The sequence below is a fragment of the Cheilinus undulatus genome, linkage group 4 (assembly GCF_018320785.1).
Source record: "Cheilinus undulatus linkage group 4, ASM1832078v1, whole genome shotgun sequence".
In the NCBI taxonomy this organism is placed as follows: domain Eukaryota; kingdom Metazoa; phylum Chordata; class Actinopteri; order Labriformes; family Labridae; genus Cheilinus; species Cheilinus undulatus.
The window spans coordinates 3,181,035-3,205,383 of record NC_054868.1 but is presented as its reverse complement, the minus strand read 5'-3'; the positions used below and the strand labels follow the sequence as shown (position 1 = coordinate 3,205,383).

The window sequence follows — 24,349 nt, the reverse complement described above, 5'->3', positions numbered from 1 at the left end:
AATTTGGTATAATTGGTGTAAAGAGGCATCAGTGGAATTTAAAAAATATTCTTTATTTTTGTAGGGACTCTGAAGACCCCCTCTTAGTGTCTCAGAACCCCCAAGGGTGTGTGGACCCCAAGGTTGAGAACCCTTGATTTAAGGTTATTATTACCACATTTGAGCTCCCTCACATTCTTGATGTGTTTGCTAGCTGCTATAACTGAAGCTGCTGCTTCTCTCTGATGTGCTCAGGAGAAAGACGAGCCAGAGTAAAGAAACGCCTTTGAACAGTGACATACTCAGTACCTCAAAAAGGGTTAAATTCTCTGGAATAATTTGAGCTGTGATAACTAAATCTTGCATGGAAAATAAGCAGGATATGAGTGATTTTTCTGCCTGTGTTTTCACATTGTTGCTGACAACATATTTACCCACTGACAACGATAGTTGTTGCAGGACAAATGACTCCACACACAAAATACTAAAGATTGGATATAAAATCTATGTAGAGTTACTCTAGAGCAGCGGTCATTCACTTCTTACAAGAGCCAGCTTATATCTGTGCTGACACTATGGGCGCCGGACTGTTAAATAAACTAGATTAAATAGACCTTTATTCGGTCTAACTGTCTATTGTTTAAATACTTTTATTTTATTTGAGCTGTACCTTATTTCAAGCCTTTAGCAGTGAGCTGAGCCACTAAGATCTCTAAGCCATATTTCTGGGCTGCCATGTATCACTGGATTTGATGTGAATATCCTGATTGGTGTAAGACACATAAAGGAAACAGGTGTTTTGTTTTAACTCTCAGGCAGTGAGAAGTGCTCTCTCAGAGCAACTGAACTGTAGACTTGATGCAGAGAACAGCAGCTTTAATCAAGAATGGACTGATGAGTGTGTTTTTCATACATCTTATGCTGATAATGGCTGATAGGTGGATTTTTGTAAAACTGATCAAACAGTAAGTCAATCTAAAACATCTAAAAAAGTGAGAGGGATCTTTTCTTGTTAGGATTTGTCGCTGTTCTGCTCTTGATAAAATAGGTCAGTAATTCAACAATGTCTCAGGACAGGAAGTGCACTACGTTCCTTTTCCTACGCCTGTTTCCTACTCACTCACATATCACTGATATGAAAAGCATACACAGCACTGAAACATGTGTTTATAGAAGCAACAACAACCATGGACGGTTGTTGCTGGTGGGCTTAAAGGGTTAACAAGCTCAGCTAAAATAACATGTGCCTTCCAAACCTGTAATGCCACGTCTGTTACAACTGCACTGACTGAAAACAAAGACTTTAAGTTTCATTTCCTCTCACTCTTTCTTCCTTTCACTTTCATTCTGAGCTGTGTGAGCTGTCTGTGGGTGGTGCTCAGAGAAAGCATATGAGGAACCACAGCAGACTAAATCAGCACATCCAGCTCGGCTACAGCTACAGGATCGACTCCACTGTCTTTGACCTGAACGTGGACGGCTTAGCTTACAACCCTAACATGGCTGCCAGCTTCTACAACCTCAACAAGGCTCCTAACTACCTCTGTAAGTCATGATGATGAATGTGTGACAACTCAGTGATAGTGGGATTAGAGACAGGGTTTGACTCAGATTTAATCTGTACTGTTGCTGCTGAACGATTCTTAAGGATTACAGGGTAGAAGTGAAACAGAAATGCTCTTTAACAGGAGCAACAGACAATGTGACAAAAACTGTCTGAGTATGTTTAATATATACACAAATGTGGCACTTGTGCATCACATGACTGAATAGCTGAGTGGTTTCAAGTGTGAACTTTATACAGGAATTTGGGGGTTCAGGTCCTGGCTAGGGCTGGGCAGTTAACTGAAAATCAGATTAAATTGTAATATGGCCTGCTGTAATTATTAAATCACAGACAGTGCAATATTTTTTTAACCTGAAATTTGTGTCAAAATATTAGTTTCAGTTTCGTTTTTGCAGCAGAGATGACCCAGCTATGGCGATCCAAGCTGTTCTGCATGACGTGATTCTGTGTTGAATACGGTTCCACTTCATCAGAGAATTGGTCATAGGTAGATTTACGCACTCATCAAAAGTCCGCTACAACTCTCTGCTCGGCCCTGGTCGACGCATCTGTGTTTATACTGCTCAGCTATCTGCACTTCCTTTTGTTTGGGCTTTTTTATTTCTGAGATGACTGACTCAGAATCCTTCCACACTGCTGATTTAACAGTATAGTTTTCAGAAGCTCTGAACTTCCTTGGAGATCAGCTTTGTTTGAGGTAATCACCACCTAAATTAGCCATGTGCTGTGTTACATAGATAAACGACCCCAGCACCAACTAGAAAGTGGGTCAACTGAAATGGCTATGAGTTTATTTTAAAGGATTCTTGCAATGTACCAACAACCTGATGTTCATGTCCCTCATTGTCGGTGTCGGGCCAAAACCTCCATTTGATTTTTGTTTTCATAAATCAGTGCTGTTGGTCCCCCTTTACAGCTGTGAGTATATTTTTACAAATTTTAAACCAATAAAATGAGTCGAGCAGAATGCTGACTATGACAATTTGGTGTTAAATCATGTGAAAAACACAGATTTCTTTTTCCTATTTCCTGAAAAGTTTTGATTTTGGAGATTGGAGGTCATGGCCAGACAGCGACGCCATTCTCTTTCACAGGAGCCAACGTAACCATAACCAACAACGAGGAGCTGAGGATAGTGATGGTGGGGAAGACTGGCACTGGGAAGAGCGCCACCGGAAACACCATCCTGGGTCGAGAGTGTTTCGAATCAAAGTTCAGCGCCGAGTCGATGACTGTGGAGACTACGAAGGGTAAAGGTACAGTAGATGGTCAGAAGGTTGCTGTTATCGACACCCCGGGCTTCTTTGACACCAGATATGTTCCGGAGAAGACAGAGAAAGACATCGCTAAGTGCATCATGTATGCTGCTCCTGGACCCCACGTGTTCCTGGTGATCATCAGACTGGGCAGATACACTGCAGAGGAGATGAACACGGTGCAGAGGATTCAGGAGATCTTTGGCCAGGCAGCAGACAGATACAGCATGGTCCTCTTCACTCACGGGGATCAACTTGAAGGCACCACCATCGAGGACTTCTTGAAAGAAAGCCCCAAGCTGCTGGAACTCGTGGCCAGATGTAACGGGCAGTACCACGTCTTCAACAACAAGAACAAGGATCGCTCTCAGGTAGGAAGGACATGGTTAACACTCCTTTTCCATGAACAGCAATCCAAGTCCCTTAGAATCAGGTATGAATCCTCTGCCTGAATACAGGTGTACTCACTGATTCATAATCGTATCTCAACTTCATACTAAAACAGATGTTAAATCTAGCAATACAACGTCTCTAAAATAAATCAGGCTTCATACTGGTTTTAACAGACGACATCAGGCAGCTGAAACCACCCTTAAGGCCGGCTCATACTACACAAATTCAGCCAGACTGCAACGTCGCAGCTCATTGTCAAAACTCTGGCCCGATTTAGATCCACAGGAACGACAATCTTGTAGTGTGACATAATTAACGACGCATCCAAGATGCCCCACGACCACAATTCAACAAGACTAGCATGTCAGAATTTTTCGTACATTGTTGTCTAGTTTGACACCCTGACCTGACGTTAATGACGTGGATCCTCACGCCTACCAACAGGAGTGTTTGCTCCTTATCTTTGCATCATCATTTACAAGATTTACCCTTTTTATACCCTAAAACTAATGTGTACATTTTATTTTATTTATTTTATTTTACAGGAATTTACTGTCAAAATTGGTTGATATTTAAAAAATGGTTAAGGTTGGCAGAAGTGCTGTAAAAACTGGCAGAAAAAGTTGTGAAAATAGGTTTAAATGTGTCAAAAAAGGTAAAAGAGGAAAAAGGGGCAAAATGTATCAAAAATTGGTTACAAATGACAAAAAATGGTGCAAGAAAGTAAATAAAAGAGGTTAAAAGGTGGCAAAAATTGATAATAGAGTGACTCAAAGGGGCTAAAACATGCAGGAAAAGTAGTTTACAAGGGGTTAAAATCTTTCAAAAAATGGGTTAAAGACACAAAAAGGGGCAAAAAGTATCAACAATGGGTTAAAAGTGAGAAAAATGGTTTTAAAGTTGTAAAAACTGTTGAAAAAATGTAATATAAAGGGGTTAAAGAGTGGCAAAAATAGAAGAAAAGTGCCAAAAATAGATAAAAGAGTGGCAGAAAGGGGATAAAACATGCAGAAAAAGTGGTTTAAAGGGGGTTAAAATCTTGCAAAAATTGGGTTAAAGAGGCAACAAGAATCAAAAAGAGGTTAAAAGTGTCAAAATGGGTTATTATTGGTGCTAAATGACAATTAGGGATTTGGATTTTCAGGGGTCTGGACAATTCTGTTGTCAGGCGTGTCTCCTTGTGGCCTGCTGCGTTATAGATAATAGGGATAGATCTCACTGGTAACCACTAAAAATATCCTGTAGTTTAAAAGAAAATACAAATACTACTGAAAGTCCGACCCCCAGAGTTTCTGTTGTGCAAATGTACTTGATGACCCCTGCCTTAAGTTCTATCTGAAGGAGAGCCAGTCCATATTGTCCTCCTCTTCATACATCCATAACTGTTATCCATAATCCAATCCATATTTGTTTCTTATTTTACTTTTTTACAAGCAAAAGTCACACCGAGCGCTTCTGTTGCAGAGCGATTGACCCTTTGGACTAAGCCCCCTGTCTTTCAAAGACTTTCAGTTTTAGCATTGATTTTAAGATTTTAATCATCACTTTTAAAGCATGTATGGGCCTAGCTCCAAGCTACTGAGTATATCGGAATTACAGACTCCATTAGCCAGCCTCGGATCCACAGACTTAAAACCAAAGGCAACTAAGTGTTTTCTGTCAGAGCCGCTCAACTTGATGTCTGGGTTTCAGTGATGTCTATGATGTCTTAGTTTGCATGGTGTCCTGTATTACAATGCAATCATTTTTGGCTCAACCTGCCTGGAACAAAGACAAAGTGATGCCAGGTTATGTGCAGCGTTCAGCCTTACAGTGAAGTCAAGCTCTCCACAGCTTGGCCCACCTCCACTGGTTGCCAGCTTTGTTTACAGACTATGGTCATGTCATTAGATTTCTACTCCTTTCTACTCACAGGTCACCGAGCTGCTCCAGAAGATCCGAAGTATCGTCCAGAAGAACGGAGGGAGCCACTACACCAACGAGATGTTCCAGGAGGCCGAGAAGGCCCTAGAGGAGGAGAAACAACGCATCCTGAAAGAGAAAGAAGAACAGATACGCAAAGAAAGAGAGGAGCTGGAGAGGAAAGTCCAGGCTCAGTATGAGGAGCAGATGAAGAAGATGACTGAGCTACTCCAGGATGATAGAGAGAGGGAGAGGAAGGAGAGAGAGGAGGAGAGGAGGAGGGAGAGGGAGGAGATGGATGAGGAGAGAAAGAGAGAGAGAGAGGAGAGAGAGGCAGAGAGGAGGAGAGAGAGAGAGGAGAGGGAAGAAGAGATGAGACAAATGAAGGAGAAGTATGACAATGATCTGCAAGTGAAGGTGAGAGAACTAGAGAGCAGACATGAGGTCAGGGCCAGAGAGGAAGCTGAATCTTCTAACCCCTTCGCTTTCCTGATCCACATGGTGTTAGAGGTTGTAAACTTGCTCAGAAGGTTTTCTGTTTGATAGCATGTTTCATTTTTGTCGTGTTTATTTCTAGTAGGAAGCCACGGTACACTTGACCTTGTTAAATCTTTTGCTGGGGGTTGGGGGGGTGGGGGGGGTCTCACAATCATATAGTCAACCCTTTTATTGTAGTGGGCCCTACTTACCTAGTGATAAGTGGTAATAATCTAGTAATGAGGTAGTAATGGAACCTTAAGTTGGTATTTCACCAAGTAATTACTTGATTATGTGAAGTACTTACCTAGAAATAATGTATTAATTATAAAGTAATTCCTCATAATATTGATGCAGTCGTCTGATAATTAGGTGCTACTTTACCCTGGCCTTACCCTTATCCTGATATTGTGGCAGTTCTCCAGTAATTAGGTGCAGGGATGCAAACAGCCATTTTGAGAGAAAAGTGAGAAAAAAGGACACTTCTCATAATCTATTCCTAAAAATGTTTTTAAAAAGTCAAATATATTAGCCCATCTCTGACTTAATAACCAATTTATTTAATGCCCTCACATTCACATAGTTGTTAAATACTCAACACGTTTCTGCAAAACAATACGATCACATAAAGACAATGTCTATTCACTGGGTTTATCACAGGAGTACACTAGAACAAAAGAAGCTTTGACATCATGTGCATGCTTTCCATGCTACCTGCTATTCAGAGTTTTACAAAAATCTATTTCTTTGTCAGGAAAGCTGTGCACAAACAGAGCTAAACACTACATATATATATATATATATATATATAGAGAGAGAGAGAGAGAGAGAGAGAGAGAGAGAGAGATTAATTCATTTAAAGAAAAAAGGGGCACCCACTGGATTAAACTGAGTTCTTCCTGAACAGTTTTCAGGTCATTTTCAGGGTTGGGGTTGGGGGTTAGGGGTTAGAGTAAGGGTTTGTGGGTAAGGCTTGGGGTAAAATACCACCTATTTACCAGAGAATTACTACAGTATTACAAGGAATTACTCTGTCATTAATACACAAGTGCTAGGTAAATACGTCATTGATTTATTGTTATTTCTTCTAAAAATGACAAGCTACTACTGGGTCATTACCACCTTATTTTTGAGAAATTACAAGATAATGAACTCTAAACTATAAAATGACCAGGTATTTAAGGCCCATTAGAAGAAAGTGTTACCTATTTTTTTATATCAGATTGTACTGAAGAGTGATTCAAGAACAAAATATTCTGATGTAAACAGCTAAGTTTAATAATAAGTGTCTCTTTTTATGGAAAGATTGTGTTGCTGTCACTTTCAACCACTGTGCTTTACTGACTGCAGGCTGAATTAAAACGTCCTCCTTGTCTTCTGATGTCTGCAGGGTTTTCAGTGAGATGTGCTGCCATCTAGTGAGGATTTGAGGTTTTATTTTGAGTGTGTCTGGTGAAGGTTTTAGGTCAGGGGTGTCAAACTCAGTCACAGCAGGGGCCAGATTCTGAATTTGGTCTAACCTGAGGACCTAACAGGGTCCAAGTTTACCCATTGACTGTCAGCCTAAATGATTCTGTGATTAAAAGTGAACATGATGAGTTAAAATCTCAAAATCTGAGATAAAAAGTCAAACTTTAAAATTTTAAAGGTAAACACATCACATTTAAAGTCAAAATAATGTTTTTAAAAGGCAAAATATGAAACAATACTGAAACCATGAATTTTCAAGTCAAAATCATGCGTTTTAAAGGTCAAAATACAAGATAAAATTTCAAATTCATAAGTTTTAAAAACCAAAATATGAAATAAAATTTTAAAATCATGAGTTTTAAGTCAAAATATGAAATAAAATAAAAAATTCATGAGTTTTAAAAGTCAAAATATGAAATAAAATAAAAAGTTCATGAATTTAAAAGTCAAAATATGAAATAAAATAAAAAATTCATGAGTTTTAAAAGTCAAAATATGAAATAAAATAAAAAGTTCATGAATTTAAAAGTCAAAATATGAAATAAAATTTTAAAAATCCTGAGTTTTAAGAGTCAAAATATAAGATAAAATTTAAAAAATCATGAGTTTAAAAGATAAAAAATGAGACAAAAGTGACAGTTAAAAGTTGAAAATGGTCAAAACGTGACATAAAATTCAAAATCATGACTTTAAAAGGTCACAATAGGATTGAAAATTTAAAATTATGAGATAAACAGTCAAAGTTATGAGATTTAAAGGTTAGAATATGAAATAAATGGTCAAAACCATAACTTTGCAAAATTAAAAATATAGAGAAAACACAAATTTCTCCTATGTTCCTGACTTTTTATCAAATTATTTTTACTGTTTACTTTTTCTAATTTTATGACTCAACAAGGATATTATATATAATCAAAACTAAGTTTACATTTTTATACTGGAGGAAATCTGCAGACCTTATACTGGTGGGCCAGTTCTAATAAAAAATATCATATGATCTGGTGGGCCCGGTATAACTGCACCACGGGCCGGATTAGGCCCACGGGCCTTGAGTTTGACACCCCTGTTTTATGAAGACATTTCTTGTCCCACAGCCCAATAAAAGTCAACAGTTGTGTCTGAAACATTCCCATATTTTAATGTGTGATTATAATTTAACAATCATGGTGACTAAACACACACACGTGCTAAAGACTTGGCATTTTGCTGATTATTAACCAAGCAGACGCACTTTTCTCTGAACAAAAACATCATGTAGTCAGTGCTTTACAAGTTTGGCTGCATTTGCCTGTTTTTTCCTGAAGTTTCCTAAATACAGTTCAATTTTAATAAAAAAATGACACATACAGTTAATGAGACACACAGCTGATCTTAGTGATCAGGTCATTGGTTGCACCCGACAATATATCATGCAAGTAAACTTTCCCATCAGTGTATTCATGACATTTGTGTGAGATTAAAGCTTTCATAAAAAACTAAATAGGCTACTTTAACGTGAGCAAAAAGGAAACTTAAGGCAGACTAATACTGTCTAAAATCTCCTTATTCACAAAAACATGTGCAGAAAGAAAAAACCTAAAAATAGACCGTGACAAAGACAGAAATCAGAGAGAACTTATTCATCCGTTCTTTCTGTCATAAACAGTCAAGAATTCATATACTAAGGTGCCAGAAGTTCCTTTTTAATGTAAGGAAAATATCTTTAAGATTTCATGCTATTTAATATTTCGTGATGCAATGTCCCATATCATACACAGGCTGTTAAAAATGCAACAGACAGTGAGGTTAAATGCAAAAATGTCCTAATCTCACTTTTTTAATTCATGGTTAAAACTCAGACGAGTGAACAGTGTAGGTAGCTGATGCTGCTCCAAGGAATTAAAAGTGAAACTAAAGCTTTTGTTACAACATCCAGCAGGGGGCGACCTCAACCTCACTGTGTCTAACTGCATAAAGTATTCCTGATTCTAGGATCATTTATTTTTCCTGTAAACACTTTTCTAATGTGTTTATGGTCTCAAGGTCTAGTTCTATGTCTCCTACAATACAACATGGTGTTCATTTCATAAGTTATGATCCCATTTAGAGTCAAAGAGATCAGAAAAGAGGGGGAAGAGTTCGAGCATGGCTACTTTAGACTGAGAAGTCCGTTCTTTGGGAAACTATCCCTTTGGTTTCTTTGTGTTTGGTTGTACTAAAACAGGGGTGTCAAACTCAAGGCTTCGGGGCCAAATCCGGACGTGGTACAGTTACACCCGGCCTGCAAGATTATTTCATTTTCTTATTATAACTGGCCCTAAAATATTTGGTCTGCAGATTTCCTCCAGTATAAAAATGTAAACTTAACCTTGATGATATCAAATATCCTAAAGTCATAAAAACGTGAAAAAATAAAGAGTAAAAATAACTAGATAAAAAGAAATGTGGTAAAACAAATAATTTGTGTTTATATTTCATATTTTCAATTTTGCATTGCACAATTATGACTTCAATCTATTATTTGAACTTCTGTTTCATATTTTGACCTTTTTCAATTTATAATTTTAAATTTATCTTACATTTTGATGTTGTCAATTTAATATTTTCACTTTTTATATCAAATTTTGACCTTTTCAATTAACTATTTTGACCTTTATATCATATTTTATCCTTTCAGATGCACAATTTTCATTTTAAAGTCATATTTTTGCCTTATAAACATGACTGACTTTTTTTTATATACATGCCTTTGAAAAGCATTACTTTAACATCAAATTTTGTGTTTTGACCTTTTTGAACAAATAAGTTTGACTTTTTATCTCATATTTTGACTTTGTCAATTTAATATTTTCACTTTTTATATCAAATTTTGACCTTTTCAAATATTATTTTGACATTATCCCATATTTTATCCTTTCAGGTGCACCATTTTCATTTTAAAGCCATATTTTTGCCTTATAAACATGACTGTGACTGTCTTTTATCATATATTTTCCTTTGAAAAGTATTATTTTAACTTCTAATTTTGTGTTTTGACCTTTTTGAACAAATCAGTTCTACTTTTTATCTCCGGTTTGACTTTGTCAATTTATTATTTTCGCTTTTTATATCAAATTTTGACCTTTCAATTGATTTTTTTTTTAACTTTATCTCATATTTTGACCTTTTCCATTAATTATTTTGACCTTTTTATCATATTTTATCCTTTAAGGTGCACCATTTTCATTTAAAAGCCATATTTTTTTGCCTTATAAACATGATTTTGACTTTCTTTTTTATATATTCGTCTTTGAAAATTATTATTTTAACATCTAATTTTGTGTTTTGACCTTTTTGAACAAATAGGTTTGACTTTTTGTCTCAGATTTTGAGCCTTTTACCTTATCATTTTGACTTTTTAAATCTCAAAATCATCTATCATATTCACTAATTTTTTCCCCATAATTCATTGCTGTCAAAAATGAGGGTTAACAGGTTAAATGTGGACCCTGTTAGGCCCTCAGGTCAGACCTTAATTCAGAATCTGGCCCCTTCTGTGATTGAGTTTGACACCCCTCTACTAAAAGAAGGACTATCTTTCATCACCATTTAAAAAAGAGGGATCCCATGTGCACAGTTTCTGTTTCTCTCTGACTTCCGTGCTCTGTCTGTATCCGTATCAAGCCTAAATCTAGTGGCAGTAATCTTCTAAAGTTACTCAATAATGCTCTTTGTGGACAGGAAGAGGGGAAGGTAAGATATGTTTTCCTTGGTTGTGCTGCTGTAAAGTTAAAATCTCTGCATTGGAAAGTTTATGTATGGTGCTGCTCATGGTTCGTATTTGTCTTGTTGTTTTTATGTGTGCTGGTTTATTCTACCTCTAACTACAGAGGCTCCATGGCTGTGTTTATTAGACAGCTGGTGGTTTTCTATGTTTTTTCTGAGGAAATGAGTTTCTAATTGTCAAAAAATTACATTTGAATTACATTTTATCTATGTGTTTCTGTGGAGTTCCACAGTAGCACAACTAACCTAACCACAGCTAACTAGCCACATGGAACCCTGATAACCTCCACATACAATAAAGACGAAACACATTTAGCTTTTCTTCCCCTCCGTGTCCTGGCTCACTGCTGCAGACAGACAGTCTATATGTACAGTATGAGGGTGGATCTTAGCATTATATCTTCTTCCGTTCGCTGCTTTGCTTTGAGAGAACGTCCTTCTTTGCACCCAGGCACCTCACCCCCTCCAGCAGCATGGGGGTCCCGTGATGGGGGTCTGAATGGAGAAAACAGAGAGAAAAACGCACTATATTATCCAGTTTTCTTGTTCATTGATGTTCTTAACCTGGTTGAAACTGAGTATCTTATTCTTGTAAAAATGCTGGTACATCAATCAGTCAATAACCCCAATTCAAATGATTGCCAACTCTCATTAACCCATATTTGATTCACAACAGAACATAAACAACATATTAAATGTTGAAACAAAGACGTTTTACAATTTCATGATACATATTAGCTCATTTTGAATTCCTTAGCAGCAACACATCTCAAAAAAGTAGGGACAGGGCAAACAAAAACCTGTAAAAGGAGGAGCATTTTGCAACTAATTAGGGATTGTCAACAGGTCAGTTACATGATTGGGTATAAAAGAAGCCTTTTAGAGGCAGAGTCTCTCAGTAGTAAAGCTGGGCAGGGTTCATCAATCTACAAGAAACTGCACCAAAAAATTGTGGAACAATTTCAAAAAAACATTCCTCAATACAAAATTGCTAAGACGTTGAATATCCCACCATCTACAGTCCATAATATCATCAAAGGATTCAGAGAATCTGGAGAAATCTGTGAGCAACGGACAAGGCTGAAGGTCAGTATTGGATGCTGGTGATCTTGGGAGTCCTCAGGGGTCACTGCATTAAAAACAGGCATGATTTTGCACTGAAAATCACTATGTGGGCTCTGGGACGCTTCCAGGAGTCATTGTCTGTCAACACAGTTGGCCGTGACATCCACAAATGACAGTTAAAGCTGGATCATGGAGAGAAGAAGCCATATGTGAACATGATCCAAACATGCTGCCGTCTTCTCTGGGCCAAAACTCATTCAAAGTGGACTGAGGCTACATGGAAAACTGTTCTGTGGTCAGATGAATCATAATTTGAAATTCTTCTTGGACACCATGGATGCTGTGCCCTGTGGACTAAAAAGGAGAGGGAGCATCCAGCTTGTTCTCCTGGCTCAGTTCTAAAGCCTGCATCTCTGATGGTATGGGGTTGGGTTAGTGCCTATGGCGTGGGCAGCTCAAACATCTGGGAAGACATTATCAATGCTCCCATCCAGACAACGTTTCTTTCAGATAAGGCCTTGACTATTTCAGCAAGACGATGCTAAACCACATACCACATCCATCACAACAGCATGGCTTCACAGGAGAAGAGTCTGGGTGCTGAACTGGTCTGCCTGCAGTCCAGACCTTTCACCTATAGAAAACATTTGGAGCATCATAAAATGAAAAATCAGCAAAGAAGATCCAGGACTATTCAGCTGATAGAATCCTACATCAGCAACTCAAGCAACTGCTCTCCTCACTTCCCAGACGCTCACAGACTGTTGTTAAAAGAAGACGGGATGGTAAACATGGCCCTGTCCTTACTTTTTTGAGATGAGCTGCCACCACCAAATTCAAAATGAGCTTTTATTTTTAATTAAATGGTAAAATGTCTCAGTTTCAACAGCTGATAGTTGTTTTATTTACATTTTACAAAACACCTCAACTTTTTTGGATTGGGTTTGTTCTTATGACCCATTTTTATGAGCTTGTCCATGAATAGTAGCAGCAGTAGAAGTACTTACCAATGACCTTGGCCTGCAGTCTGACCTTCAGGTTGGTGTCCTTCCTCCCTTTGGTAGCCAGAGTGATCTCCTCCTGCAGCACCCCCTCCTGGTTAGTCCTGTACTCACACAACACTTTCACCCCTGAAAGGAGGACAACAGCTTTTAGATTCACTCCTATGATATTTCTATGGACTAGTTAGTTTCCTGTGAGAGTAAGGATGTGTTTCGAGCCAATTAGCAACACTAAAAGAGAGCAAGTGAAGGAGGGGTTATCTTAAAAGAAGGGATGGATATTTTCCTTTTTCAGTTTGCAAGGTCATCAGAAGAGGTGCTGACAGAGAGGAGGAGAGTTATTCTTCATGTGCTTCACTTTGAAATGTCTTGATAGTTTGCAGGAAATGCTCACGAAGCACTTCTTTGAAGCAGTGTCAGTCCGCTGAGCTGCAGGGTGAATATTTGATGCCCAGGCTTCATGCAGACGCTTTGGAGCACTTGGCATGAAGGCTGGAAGCTAGTCAAGACCTCGCCTCCATGCAAGCTGCTGTTCAGCTTAAAATGAGGGTTATTTTGTGAGTTATGATCAACAACTCAAGTAAATATCATCCTTAAAGGTGACATAACATACCAATTTTTCACCGTTTCCCATCAGACAATCAGTTTTTATGTTTTCAGATACAGGTAGACCATACACAAAGGGCTAGGTGGGCTTATTTCATATTTTGTTGGTCAGTCTACAATTTAAATATCCAAATATCAAGATCTTGGTCCGACTGCATGGTCACAGCCCATCATCAAACATCAGGCCCAGATAGAAACATCGGGAACAAATGAAACAGTAGACTTATAACCTGCAAATGGCACAATAAGAACAGTAAATGAATGACACAATTTATAAGATACATTTTGAATATAAGATATAAATATTTCATTCTTATTGATATAAAGAGAGTGATGCAATAACTGACAAACAGAGCCTTTTTTCTATCTCTGTCCCTTTTTTATTCTTTTTTTCTGGATCCAGAGATGGACAAAATGAAAATGAAAGCAGCAGAAATCCAAGAGCTGCCGACCTTTCCTTAGTCCAATAATCTTCCTGTGTTCTCAGAAAAAAAGGGAAACCCAAAACCCCGGCCCCAGTTTCTCTGTGCATGAGTGCGAGGATGTTGAAACCAGAGCTCATGTTAATGCACAGTCTCTTTGTTTTTTGTCTGACTGCAGACACAACAACACAGCATATGGCTTGATCTGTGAATGAATCAATATCAAAAGTGCGCAGAGCCAGCCTGGAAGGCAAAGCGAATCAGACAACCCAGCAGTACCGTGTCTCTGGGTTGGATTACAGCTGCAAGACTGTGTAGAGAACCACTGGTGTTCAATTTCTTTTTTTGATAAACCAGAATATATCATATGTCTAATTCAGTTTGCATTTTTCTGGTAATTGTATTCATGTTAACTTGAAAATGTCACTCATGTTTTATTTTGGTTGACTTCTTATCCCGCTACTATAACTGGTGATGCGTCCGTCTGTTTGTCTGTGTCAATTTGCATGCCAGACCGTTGTTCCAATTGTCCTTGATCCCTCTCAGTAGACTTCTTTGGTGTTCTGGTTCAAAACTGGGGCAATCAAAAAAAATCGTAAATATGCACAGATTTTCAATAAAATCCTAAAACGTCATTACTCGGGGCCTAGAAGTGACTGTGGAATGTTATTGCATCTTAGTGCAAACAGAGGGTACCAGAGTGGAGTGAGAAAGCTGGTGCAGGACTGTAACTTTGGTGATTTGTTGACAATGTCGTTGCGAGATCGGTTGAATTTTGAATTTACATGGAATGAAAGCTTTAGTGACACATAACCAAAGCCCCATCCGTACGTTAAAAAATGCTACACATGCAGTGGAGAAAACCAGCTGGCCAAAGACTGCAGGTTGACCAATGAAAAATGTCACAACTGTGGAAAAGTGGGACACATAAAAAGAGCCTGCAGAAACAAAACAGGAGAAAATACTACGCAGTTTAAGAGAAAAAGAAGTGTGAAAAGGGATTTATACAAGGGGAAGAGGGAAGAGGGAAGAGGGAAGAAGTTTTCACCATGTACACTATGTTGCCTAAAGTATTCACTCATCCATCCAAATAATTGAAATCAGGTGTTCCAATCACTTCCATGTTCACAGGTGTATAAAACCAAGCACCTAGGCATGCAGACTGTTTCTACAAACATTAGTGAAAGAATGGCTCACTCTCAGGAGCTCAGTGAATTCCAGCGTGGTACTGTAATAGGATGCCACCTGTGCAACAAGTCCAGTGGTGAAATTTCCTGGCTCCTAAATATTCCACAGTCAACTGTCAGTGGTATTATAACAAAGTGGAAGCCATTGGGAACGACAGCAACTCAGCCACCAAGTGGTAGGCCATGTACAATGACGGAGCGGGGTCAGAGGATGCTGAGGCGCATAGTGCGCAGAGGTCACCAACTTTCTGCAGAGTCAATGGCTACAGACCTCCAAACTTCATGTGGCCTTCAGATTAGCTCAAGATCAGTGGTAGAGAGCTTCATGGAATGGGTTTCCATGGCCGAGCAGCTGCATCTAAGTCATACGTCACCAAGCGCAATGCAAAGCGTCAGATGCAGTGGTGTAAAGCACGCCACCACTGGACACTAGAGCAGTGGAGACATGTTCTCTGGAGTGACCAATCGCGCTTCTCCATCTGGCAATCTGATGGAGGAGTCTGGGTTTGGTGGTTGCCAGGAGAACGGTACTTGTCTGACTGCATTGTGCCAAGTGTAAAGTTTGGTGGAGGGGGGATTATGGTGTGGGCTTGTTTTTCAGGAGCTGGGCTTGGCCCCTTAGTTCCAGTGAAAGGAACTCTGAATGCTTCAGCATACCAAGAGATTTTGGACAATTCCATGTGGGAACAGTTTGGGGATGGCCCCTTCCTGTTCCAACATGACTGTGCACCAGTGCACAAAGCAAGGTCCATAAAGACATGGATGAGAGAGTTTGGTGTGGATGAACTTGACTGGCCTGCACAGAGTCCTGACCTCAACCTGATAAAACACCTTTGGGATGAATTAGAGTGGAGACTGAGAGCCAGACCTTCTCGTCCAACATCAGTGTGTGACCTCACAAATGTTCTTCTAGAAGAATGGTCAAAAATTCCCATAAACACACTCCTAAACCTTGTGGAAAGCCTTCCCAGAAGAGTTAAAGCTGTTATAGCTGCAAAGGGTGGACCGACGTCATAATAAACCCTACGGATTAAGAATGGGATGTCACTTAAGTTTATATCCGAGTCAAGGCAGGTGAGCGAATACTTTTGGCAATATAGTACATCACTATAGGCCTTTACACACTGGGTCTGTTATTTTTGGATGCATTTTTAAAACATCACACTTAAACCTTGCTCTCTGACTCCGTTGTGTTTTATTTGAATTCAGTTTGTGTTTTGCCAAATTCCTAGAATGTGGCACTCTGGTTTGTGCTGTGAGCCTGTGGCTCCGTCAGTCCTTTAAAATCCCTCTGGATCCATCCAACCTGACAGAGAGCTTCATACAGCACCCACTCATGCCTGATAGCTCTGTGCCAATTTAGAGAGGTGGAGAGCAAATTTTAAATTCAGTCTCTGCTAAGCGTCTGGGTGTAAACGTCTCCCTTTATCTTCATATACTCTGGTTGATACCGGCATAACGCATGGACAAGTCATGATGCTTACTTAAAGCCATTTTGGTCACATATAGCCCTCTTACCCTTTGCCATTGTTTAAAATTATTTTCAAGAGGAGCCATCACAATTTTAAATATCCCTCTAACACTGGCTATGTAATGGCCATACCTCCTATACTGATCTCTTTGTATGCACAGTTCTCGTTCTGTGTTGCGTTACTATAATCTTGTGGTTAGACCCAAACAGCGACTTAAAAATTGTCCATTTCAATTTCAACTTTTACTTTTTTGATTTTAAAAGTAGGGACTTAGAGGAAATACGTCGTTGCATTTTGTGAACGTACCCTCTAATGTGGAGTTTATTCTGTGAATCCTGAGGCTGGGGGGTTTCCGAGAGGGAGAGCAGGAAGGAAGACAGGAGAGCTCTTTTCCCACTGTGGGAACATCGGGAACGGTGAAGACGATCTCATAGCAGTGATGGCTCTTCAGGAAACCAGCCTGGTGAGGCAGAGAAGATTGGTTATATAATGTGGACAACCTGATTCCCCTTCAGCTTATGAGAAGCATCGTGAAGCTAACTGACACTCAGAGTGAAATCTGAGGCAAACCTTGACCAAGTAGCTCCCGTCCTTTTCCAGGATAGCGATGAGACTAGAGAGGTTTGATTGGTCATCTCTGCGTGTTGGAGAGCCAGGGGGCTCATCGTCATCGGGGAAACGCACCCCACCTGCCTTGGAGGTGGAGCCTGACAACAAAAACAGAATAAAAGCTTTTTAAAACACCCAGAAGGTGCTTTTCAGGTGCTTAGAACACACACACGACAACCAGGGGGTTGTGGCAACCCTCCTACCCACCCTAACAGTACCCTAGGCTATGCTTAAGTGCCACATCTACCCATAACTCCGTCCTAAAGCTGTGTTTTTTGTTTCGTTTTGTTTTCATCAGATTATTTTCCCATGCCCTTGGTAATGTACAAAGACATCCAGAGCATGATCTGGGTTGTTTCAATCCTCCTTCCCGCCAGATGGGGCCCTCTGGTGGGCGTACTCGCCATTACACGCCTTATTTCAGTCTCAAATTTGGCCCAAACATGCCTGAAACCTCTGTGCAGTACTGTATATGTACCATATATCTATACACAACAAAAATATACAAGTTCAATGTTTGAGGGACTACACTTAAACACTCCTGTAAGGTCATGTCTTGTAATGATGCACTACTACTCCTGCTATCTCTCTCTTTCTTCACCTACTGTTTTCTTTACTCTGCGTTTTTAGATAATGTGTCAGGCATCCCCTGCATTGTAATGATCAATACATGAGATAGTGAGGTTTAAGAATAGGCTCACCTCAGATTTCCAACAGGTACATTTATTAAACTCTCAACATACTGAACACTTAAAAAAAACAAGCACTAAATGGAAATAAAAAGTGAAATATATAAATATCTAAAACTATAATAAAAAAAAATTAAGATATGTTTTCCAGAGCTATCACTTATCAATCAGGTATTAAGTCTTAAATGCACAGTATGTAAAAAAAATTCTGCCACCAGGGGGCACTCAACAAAAACAATAGCACAGGGTGATGTCAACAGACCAGTGCTGCCCGTCTCGACTCAGCTCCACCCATCTCTGCTCAGCCCCGCCCATTTCTGCCCAGCTCCACCCATCTCTGCTTACTTCTTGCTTTGAATTGAGGACTTTGGTCAATAAGTATGACACCTCATAAGACGAATAAGGAACAGAAAACTAATATTTTGTTTTCATTCACCAATTTTTTCATAATGAGGAAGAAATATTTTTAGAAAGGCACTTCCACATTCATGCTGCAAGCGGTCCCAAAATGCACATTTGCACTGGAGGCAATACCAGAGGATATGCACATTGTGAGATTGCTTCCAGCAAACGCGGAGTGCTGGTTTCACTGTATTTCTCCCTAAATATGAGTAATTTATAAATTAAAACAAAAAGTATTCTATTTTCTATTTATGATGTGCTGAGTCCTCGGTTCAAAACAAAAAGTAGCGTTGAGAAGGAGGCTGTGGAGGTGGGCAGCTATGAGCAGCTATGTGATGGTCTTAACTCGCTGGAAATGTGAGTGTGGGGGGTTTCCATGTTACAAGTTTGGGTGATAAAACTCACAACCTACAGCAGCCTCCATGACAAGACACAACCTGTAATAATTATTAAAACTCATTTCTCTGTCTTTAAAAACTGTAGGAAATAACTAAGATACTGTAAGACCTCAATTAAAGTAATAAACATAACATAGGGATGGCCACATTCTAAATTAATATAGATACTTCAGAGCAAAAAATCTACATACTGTATCTTTAAGTAGTGTAAAAGAGAAACAAAGAGTCCACACTCTCTGCTCATACATACTTTTTAAGCTCATGCCTTTATTTACATATCCAGAGGTCAAAGAGAGCTGTTAATTTCAGAAAACAACAACATTTTGCTTCCTTTACATTTTTGTGACCCATCATAAAATATCTCTGTAGAATCCTGCAGACAGTGCCTTAACATCAGGAGGAGGAACACTGCCCCCTGGTGTCTGCAGAGAGGCATAACTGCATGAAGGCTAAACTACTCGAGGTCAGCAGGAACACTCACAAACACATGAACATGCGCTGGACTGTCTTACCTTTTCGTCCTGTTGCCATGGCGATGTGGTTAGGAATCAGGACCAGTCATATGATACGTGAGTGATGTCATCACTGACCTCCTAATAAAGAGGACAGACAATAATAGTGAGAGAAACAGAGAGAGAGATTTTAGAGACTATCCAATCCAGATTACCGGAGTTCTACATGGGACAACACACAACATACTTCCTCCACAAGGGGGCGCTAAGATTCATAACAATAGATCGTCCAAAGTACTTTATCTTCAAATTAAATGCTTGAATTTGATCTTTTGGGAAAATATTTACCAGGACATTTCATGAGGAATCCTTCTTTAACAGCTCTGTGTGTGTTTCATTTTTTTTAATCTAGAGTAGTGTTTCCCAACCTAGGACCCAAGAGAGAAGAAAAAGTGACACATTGCTGCCAAAAATCAACATAGATTTTAATTGTTCCACTGATAAAACCCTAAAAAAGATCCATGCATACTTTTCTTAACAAAAGACCTCTGTATGAACTACTTTATAACTGCTTTATCATGGTTTTAGTCAATATTTGCAAACCTATTTTTGGCAGCCTCAGAGCAGACAAAGCCTCGCGCCCCCCCTAAGATCTCTGGCGCCCCCCCTAAGGGGTCCCGGACCCCAGGTTGGGAACCAAGGATCTAGAGATTTAGTAATTCCAGAGCAAAACATTTGAAAAATGGACAGAGGCAGAATGGAAAACTGTTCTGTGTTGATATGGATCAAAATTTGAAAATCTTTTTGGAAATCTGTGGAATAAAGAGGAGAGGGACCACCCAGCACAGATGGTATGGGGTTGCATTAGTGCTGATGGTGTGGGAAACACAGACCTTTCACAAACAGAAGACATTTGAAGCATCATAAAACAAAAAAAAAAAAAAATCCAGCAAAGATGACCCAGGACTGTTGAGCAGCTAGAATTAGGGCTGGGAAATTAATTGCAAATTAGATTAAATCGCAATATGGCCTGCAGCAATTTTCAAATCGCAGAAGTTGCAATATTTCTTTAACTTAAAACGTGTCAAAATGACAGTTAAATAAATCAATTTTTGCAATGGCAGAGATTTTATTTAAATTATGCAAACATTCAAGTGTCATTTTTTAAATAATGGTTTAAGAAAATCCTCCTTTTGTTGTTTTATGGATGTTTTTCTTATTTAAAATAAGTGACATAAAAATGATAATGCCCTTAAACAAAGCAAATGACATCACATTAGCAATATGAGCCAAGACAGTTAGCTCATTCTATCTAAAACTGATGAAGCCTAGCATTACCTCACAAAAGTCACACCCCAACTTTGATCAGCTGGTAGCCAGCCTCACCTCCCCCACCCCAGCCGCCTCCTTTCTAGCATAATGCTTGTTGCACCCCCACCCTAAGGTTCATGCTGCTATGGATTAATTATTTTGGAAATAATTGCATTGTTTTCAATATATATGGTGTTATTTATTGAATTGTTTATTGCTTGACTTTGTCAAAAATACATAATATTAACCCAAGAATAATCGCATATTAAATCACAATCGCAATATTGGGGTGAAAAAAAATCACAATTAGACTTTTTTTGCAAATCATTCAGCCCTAGCTAGAATCCTACATAACAAAAGAATGGGACAACATTCCTCTCACAGAAACTCCAGAAACTGGTCTCCTCACTTCCCAGATGTTTACAGACTGTTGTTAAAAGAAGAGGAGATGCTCCACACTGGTAAACATGGTTCTGTCCCTACTTTTTTGAGATGTGTTGCTGCCATCAAATTCAGAATGAGCCAATATTTTTCATGAAACAATAAAATGTCTCAGTTTTAACATCTGAAATGTTGTTTATGTTCTACTGTGAATAAAATATGGGTTAATGTGATTTGACAATCACTGACTTCTCTTTTTGTTTACATTTTACACAGCGCTCCAACTTTTTTGGAATTTAATGAGTTTTGCTAACTTGGATTCTGGATCCCCCTTTTCATATTTACTGAAGAGTATCATGGCCACTTTAAGAAAAAATATCAGGGAATTCCAGGATACGATCCTGACTATTGAGAATAAAAATCTAGAGGACTGGAACTGATGGACCAGCCACGTCAAAGTCCGGATTTGTGTCATATTTAGGATTTAGTTGATGTGAAGATTGATCGGTGGTGGGTCAGTACGAAAGTGTGGGTCACATAACAGTTTTTAGTCAGTCGCACAGGTCTCTGGAGAAAATAAACGCTGCGGCATAAAGTATGTGCTGTACAGAAGGTCTGAGCAGATAGATACATGTTATATCGGTATATTTTGGCCATTTTCTCAAGATCTTTAACACCCTGTCTTATTGAAAAAAAAAACGGTTTTCCAATTTTAATTTATTAATTTCTCTAAATATACAGGAAACAATCAAAATGCATGTCCTATCACAGGGAACAGACCAAGTTTAAGGTTGCTGTTAGGACATGTGTGTCCTGTTGCTTTGTTTTGTCATGTTTTGTTATATAAATGTACAAACTTTAATACTCTTTTTTTGAATAATCAAAGTTCTTGAACATTTTCAGGAATTTGGTAACCTGACGTGCTGGATGGATTTGTTTCACACATCCATCTGGAGAATCTTCCATAGACGGTGTTTGGGAAAGGGCAGAGGCTTTGACAAAACACTCTGGGGATGACTGGATGAACACTCTGTCTGTCACATCTTTACGGGCCAATCAGAGCAACAAAACACGTGACGTAGACGCTACCGAGGTGTAAATCCCATAGAGAACTACATAACGTGAACCATGGCGACTACAGACATGTCAGTACACGACTTTTGTCATTTTTGAAAAGAAAACACCTCACTGCTGTTCTTTGTTCTTCTTTCAACGAAGAAATTTTGTCAATTTCTGGTAAAACTGGCGCTTTAGCAGCATCCACGCTAATCTCTTCCGCCATAATTGCGCCGGCCTCTTCTTGCTGCTTGCTTACATCACGACTCCGCCGCACCTGAAAGTACTGCCCCTCGTCGCTGATTGGTCCTGCCACTCTCTTACAGGGCCCAAACGGTTCAGACGGGAGCTTTGCAAGATGGATTCAGCAGTGAGAAACACGGAAACAGGCGAATCCATCTGCTTTAGAAGGTTAGGAATTTGGGTCCTGATTGCTCATTCAGGAGATGGTGGTGGGTCCTGAGACTGAGCCCATTGGCCTGAAGAAGATGTTATTTAATGCTGCGTTCCATTTACCTCGGAAGTCGCAGCTGGGAATGACGTCACACCCAAGTTGACGGTGTTCCAGTAAACCTGTTGTTGTTGCTATTGTTGTAATGTTTAGCCGTTGTTAGCTGTTGTTAGTTATGCAAACACCATAGTACCATGTCCACAGATAGGCGTTGGACAGTACTACGTATACCACTAATTTAATTTCACAAAAACAAAACAGAAGTGCTAATAAATAAGACATTACGAGATCTTTCACTACTGTTGATGCACCACGCTGCCATCTTGGATTATGACGCTGTGGTCAAGTCGGGGTCGGTGAGGGTCGACCGACTTTCAGGGGGTGTTCCAGATGAAATTTTCCGACTGGGAACTCGGAAATTCCAACTTCCCAGTACAACTGGAACGCAGCATAAGGCTCAAGCAATAATGTTTTTCAAGACGATGTTGACGATATCCATTATTAGTAGTTCATGAGACGCATATTCCAATATTTGGAATTTATATGCATTTATTATGACAGACAAGATGTACTCAATGTGGGAAAATAAAAATTGCATGGTGAAAAATTAGCAAAATAAATAATTTAGCTCTAGCTAATGGGACAGAGGAATGCCTACACTCCCTGAGTCAGTGCCGCCCAGGCCTAAGTGTTGATTGGCTGGCAGTCATGTGACATCTAGTCAAACTGATAGTGTTGTAGGAGGGACATTAGGGGAGACATCCCAGAGGGGAAGACACACCTTAGAGGAGTCAAAGAGGCACACATTACAATAATTTTGTTTCATCATTTATCAGTAAAATAAAATGCCAACACCAACGATCTGACAGGCCCATTAACTTATACCTACCATCATAACTCCTTTGGAATAAATGAAGCCATCTCTGCTATTCTATTACCAGTCGTGTCAAAAAGACTTACATCTATGAACACGCCTATTGCATGAGGTAAGTGTGCTGGAGAGGAAGTAATCCAGCAATAATTGAAGACAGACTCGTACACACTGTCTGCAAGTTTTGAATATAAAAGCTATCCAACTCTGGCTGTCTGAGTCTGCTGTTTGTTGCTGTCCATCTGACATCCGTCCATGCTAGAGCCATCTCTCTTTAAAGAGAGGATTGACTACTGAAATCTGTGATAATGTAAACACTGTCAGAGTGAGAATTCCCACATTAACACTGAAGAGGCCATACTGCTTTGTCATGCTGAGTTAGGGATGATTTATGGAGAGCTGCAGAGAAACACCATAATAATCCGTTGATGTCCCATAACTGTGCGGACACGACGGGGTCAGACTTTAATCTACGCTCCCATGAACACCAAACGGACACAAACACGCGCCTTTTTATGCCCTATCCTGTCCCTCCGTCATGCCCCGCTAACATGATCCCAGGTAAACGTACCTGTCAGAGGCTCTACATCCACGACAGCAGCAGGAACATGTCGTTACCTCCCTGAGAGAGCGCACACACAGCCTGTCCTTGAGATGATGCCGCTGCGCTGTACGGACACAGACGAGGATCAAACATGCTCCGTGCGCGCGCGCGGGCGTGTGCCTTTAAAGCGGGAACGCGCGAGGCATCCGAGTGACTCAGCCCAACAGAGAGAGCCGGTGTGATGGCTGCGATTCAGCCGGCCTACGCAAGGGGCGTTACAGAGAGGGGAGAGTGGGACCGAGTAACCAGGGTCTCAGTGGAGGGAGGGGCCGTCACTGGGCCTCAAATAAATGACCAAAACTGTCATTATAAAGATGAAAGTCTTTAAATAAATTAAAGGGGACATATTTTACCCTTTAAAGACAAGTTTATATATCAGTCTCAGAGGTCCCATGTCTAAAAACCCCTCTGTTTCAGCCCTGCTCAGAACAAGCTGTTTCTGTGTCTTTAAATGAGCTGTCTGACTCCGCCCCTCTCAGGAAATGGATGTGGCTCTCTTGATCCTCCTCTCCAGGACCAGTAGAGGTGGGATAACTTTCTGCCAAGCGGGGAGGGCCAACTGAACCCAGGGGCGGGGCTAACTC

At 39.7% G+C, this 24,349-nt stretch overlaps 2 protein-coding genes across 3 annotated transcripts; one reads left to right on the top strand and one right to left on the bottom strand.

Moving 5' to 3' along the window:
* Positions 1-1,366: 1,366 nt before the first annotated feature.
* LOC121508533 (GTPase IMAP family member 7-like) lies at positions 1,367-6,935 on the top strand. Its single transcript, XM_041785458.1, has 4 exons — positions 1,367-1,524; positions 2,441-2,464; positions 2,584-3,173; positions 5,110-6,935. The coding sequence occupies exons 1-4, from the start codon at positions 1,371-1,373 to the stop codon at positions 5,638-5,640; spliced, it is 1,299 nt and encodes a 432-aa protein (XP_041641392.1). The 5' UTR covers positions 1,367-1,370; the 3' UTR covers positions 5,641-6,935.
* Positions 6,936-10,467: 3,532 nt separating this feature from the next.
* On the bottom strand, positions 10,468-23,833 carry LOC121508963 (UPF0687 protein C20orf27 homolog). 2 transcript variants are annotated; one of them, XM_041786107.1, is made up of 6 exons: positions 23,733-23,833; positions 19,152-19,232; positions 17,112-17,248; positions 16,848-17,001; positions 12,861-12,983; positions 10,468-11,283 (listed from the first exon to the last, which is right to left on the bottom strand). In XM_041786107.1, the coding sequence occupies exons 2-6, from the start codon at positions 19,168-19,170 to the stop codon at positions 11,183-11,185; spliced, it is 534 nt and encodes a 177-aa protein (XP_041642041.1). In that variant the 5' UTR covers positions 19,171-19,232; positions 23,733-23,833; the 3' UTR covers positions 10,468-11,182. The 2 variants fall into 2 exon arrangements, with proteins under 2 accessions (XP_041642041.1, XP_041642043.1); XM_041786109.1 differs by lacking the exon at positions 23,733-23,833 and adding an exon at positions 19,440-19,462.
* Between the last annotated feature and the right edge of the window lie 516 nt (positions 23,834-24,349).

What these genes read in the sequence shown, in the direction of transcription:
- LOC121508533 (XM_041785458.1), top strand. Translation starts at nt 1,371, where the DNA reads ATGAGGAACCACAGCAGACTAAATCAGCACATCCAGCTCGGCTACAGC. An exon ending in GTTGGTCCCCCTTTACAGCT is followed by an intron (nt 2,465 to 2,583) that starts GTGAGTATATTT and finishes TTTCCTGAAAAG; the next exon opens with TTTTGATTTTGGAGATTGGA. An exon ending in AGAACAAGGATCGCTCTCAG is followed by an intron (nt 3,174 to 5,109) that starts GTAGGAAGGACA and finishes TTCTACTCACAG; the next exon opens with GTCACCGAGCTGCTCCAGAA.
- LOC121508963 (XM_041786107.1), bottom strand. An exon ending in ACGGGAGCTACTTGGTCAAG is followed by an intron (nt 17,002 to 17,111) that starts GTTTGCCTCAGA and finishes CTGCCTCACCAG; the next exon opens with GCTGGTTTCCTGAAGAGCCA. An exon ending in AATAAACTCCACATTAGAGG is followed by an intron (nt 12,984 to 16,847) that starts GTACGTTCACAA and finishes TCCTCCTTTCAG; the next exon opens with GGGTGAAAGTGTTGTGTGAG.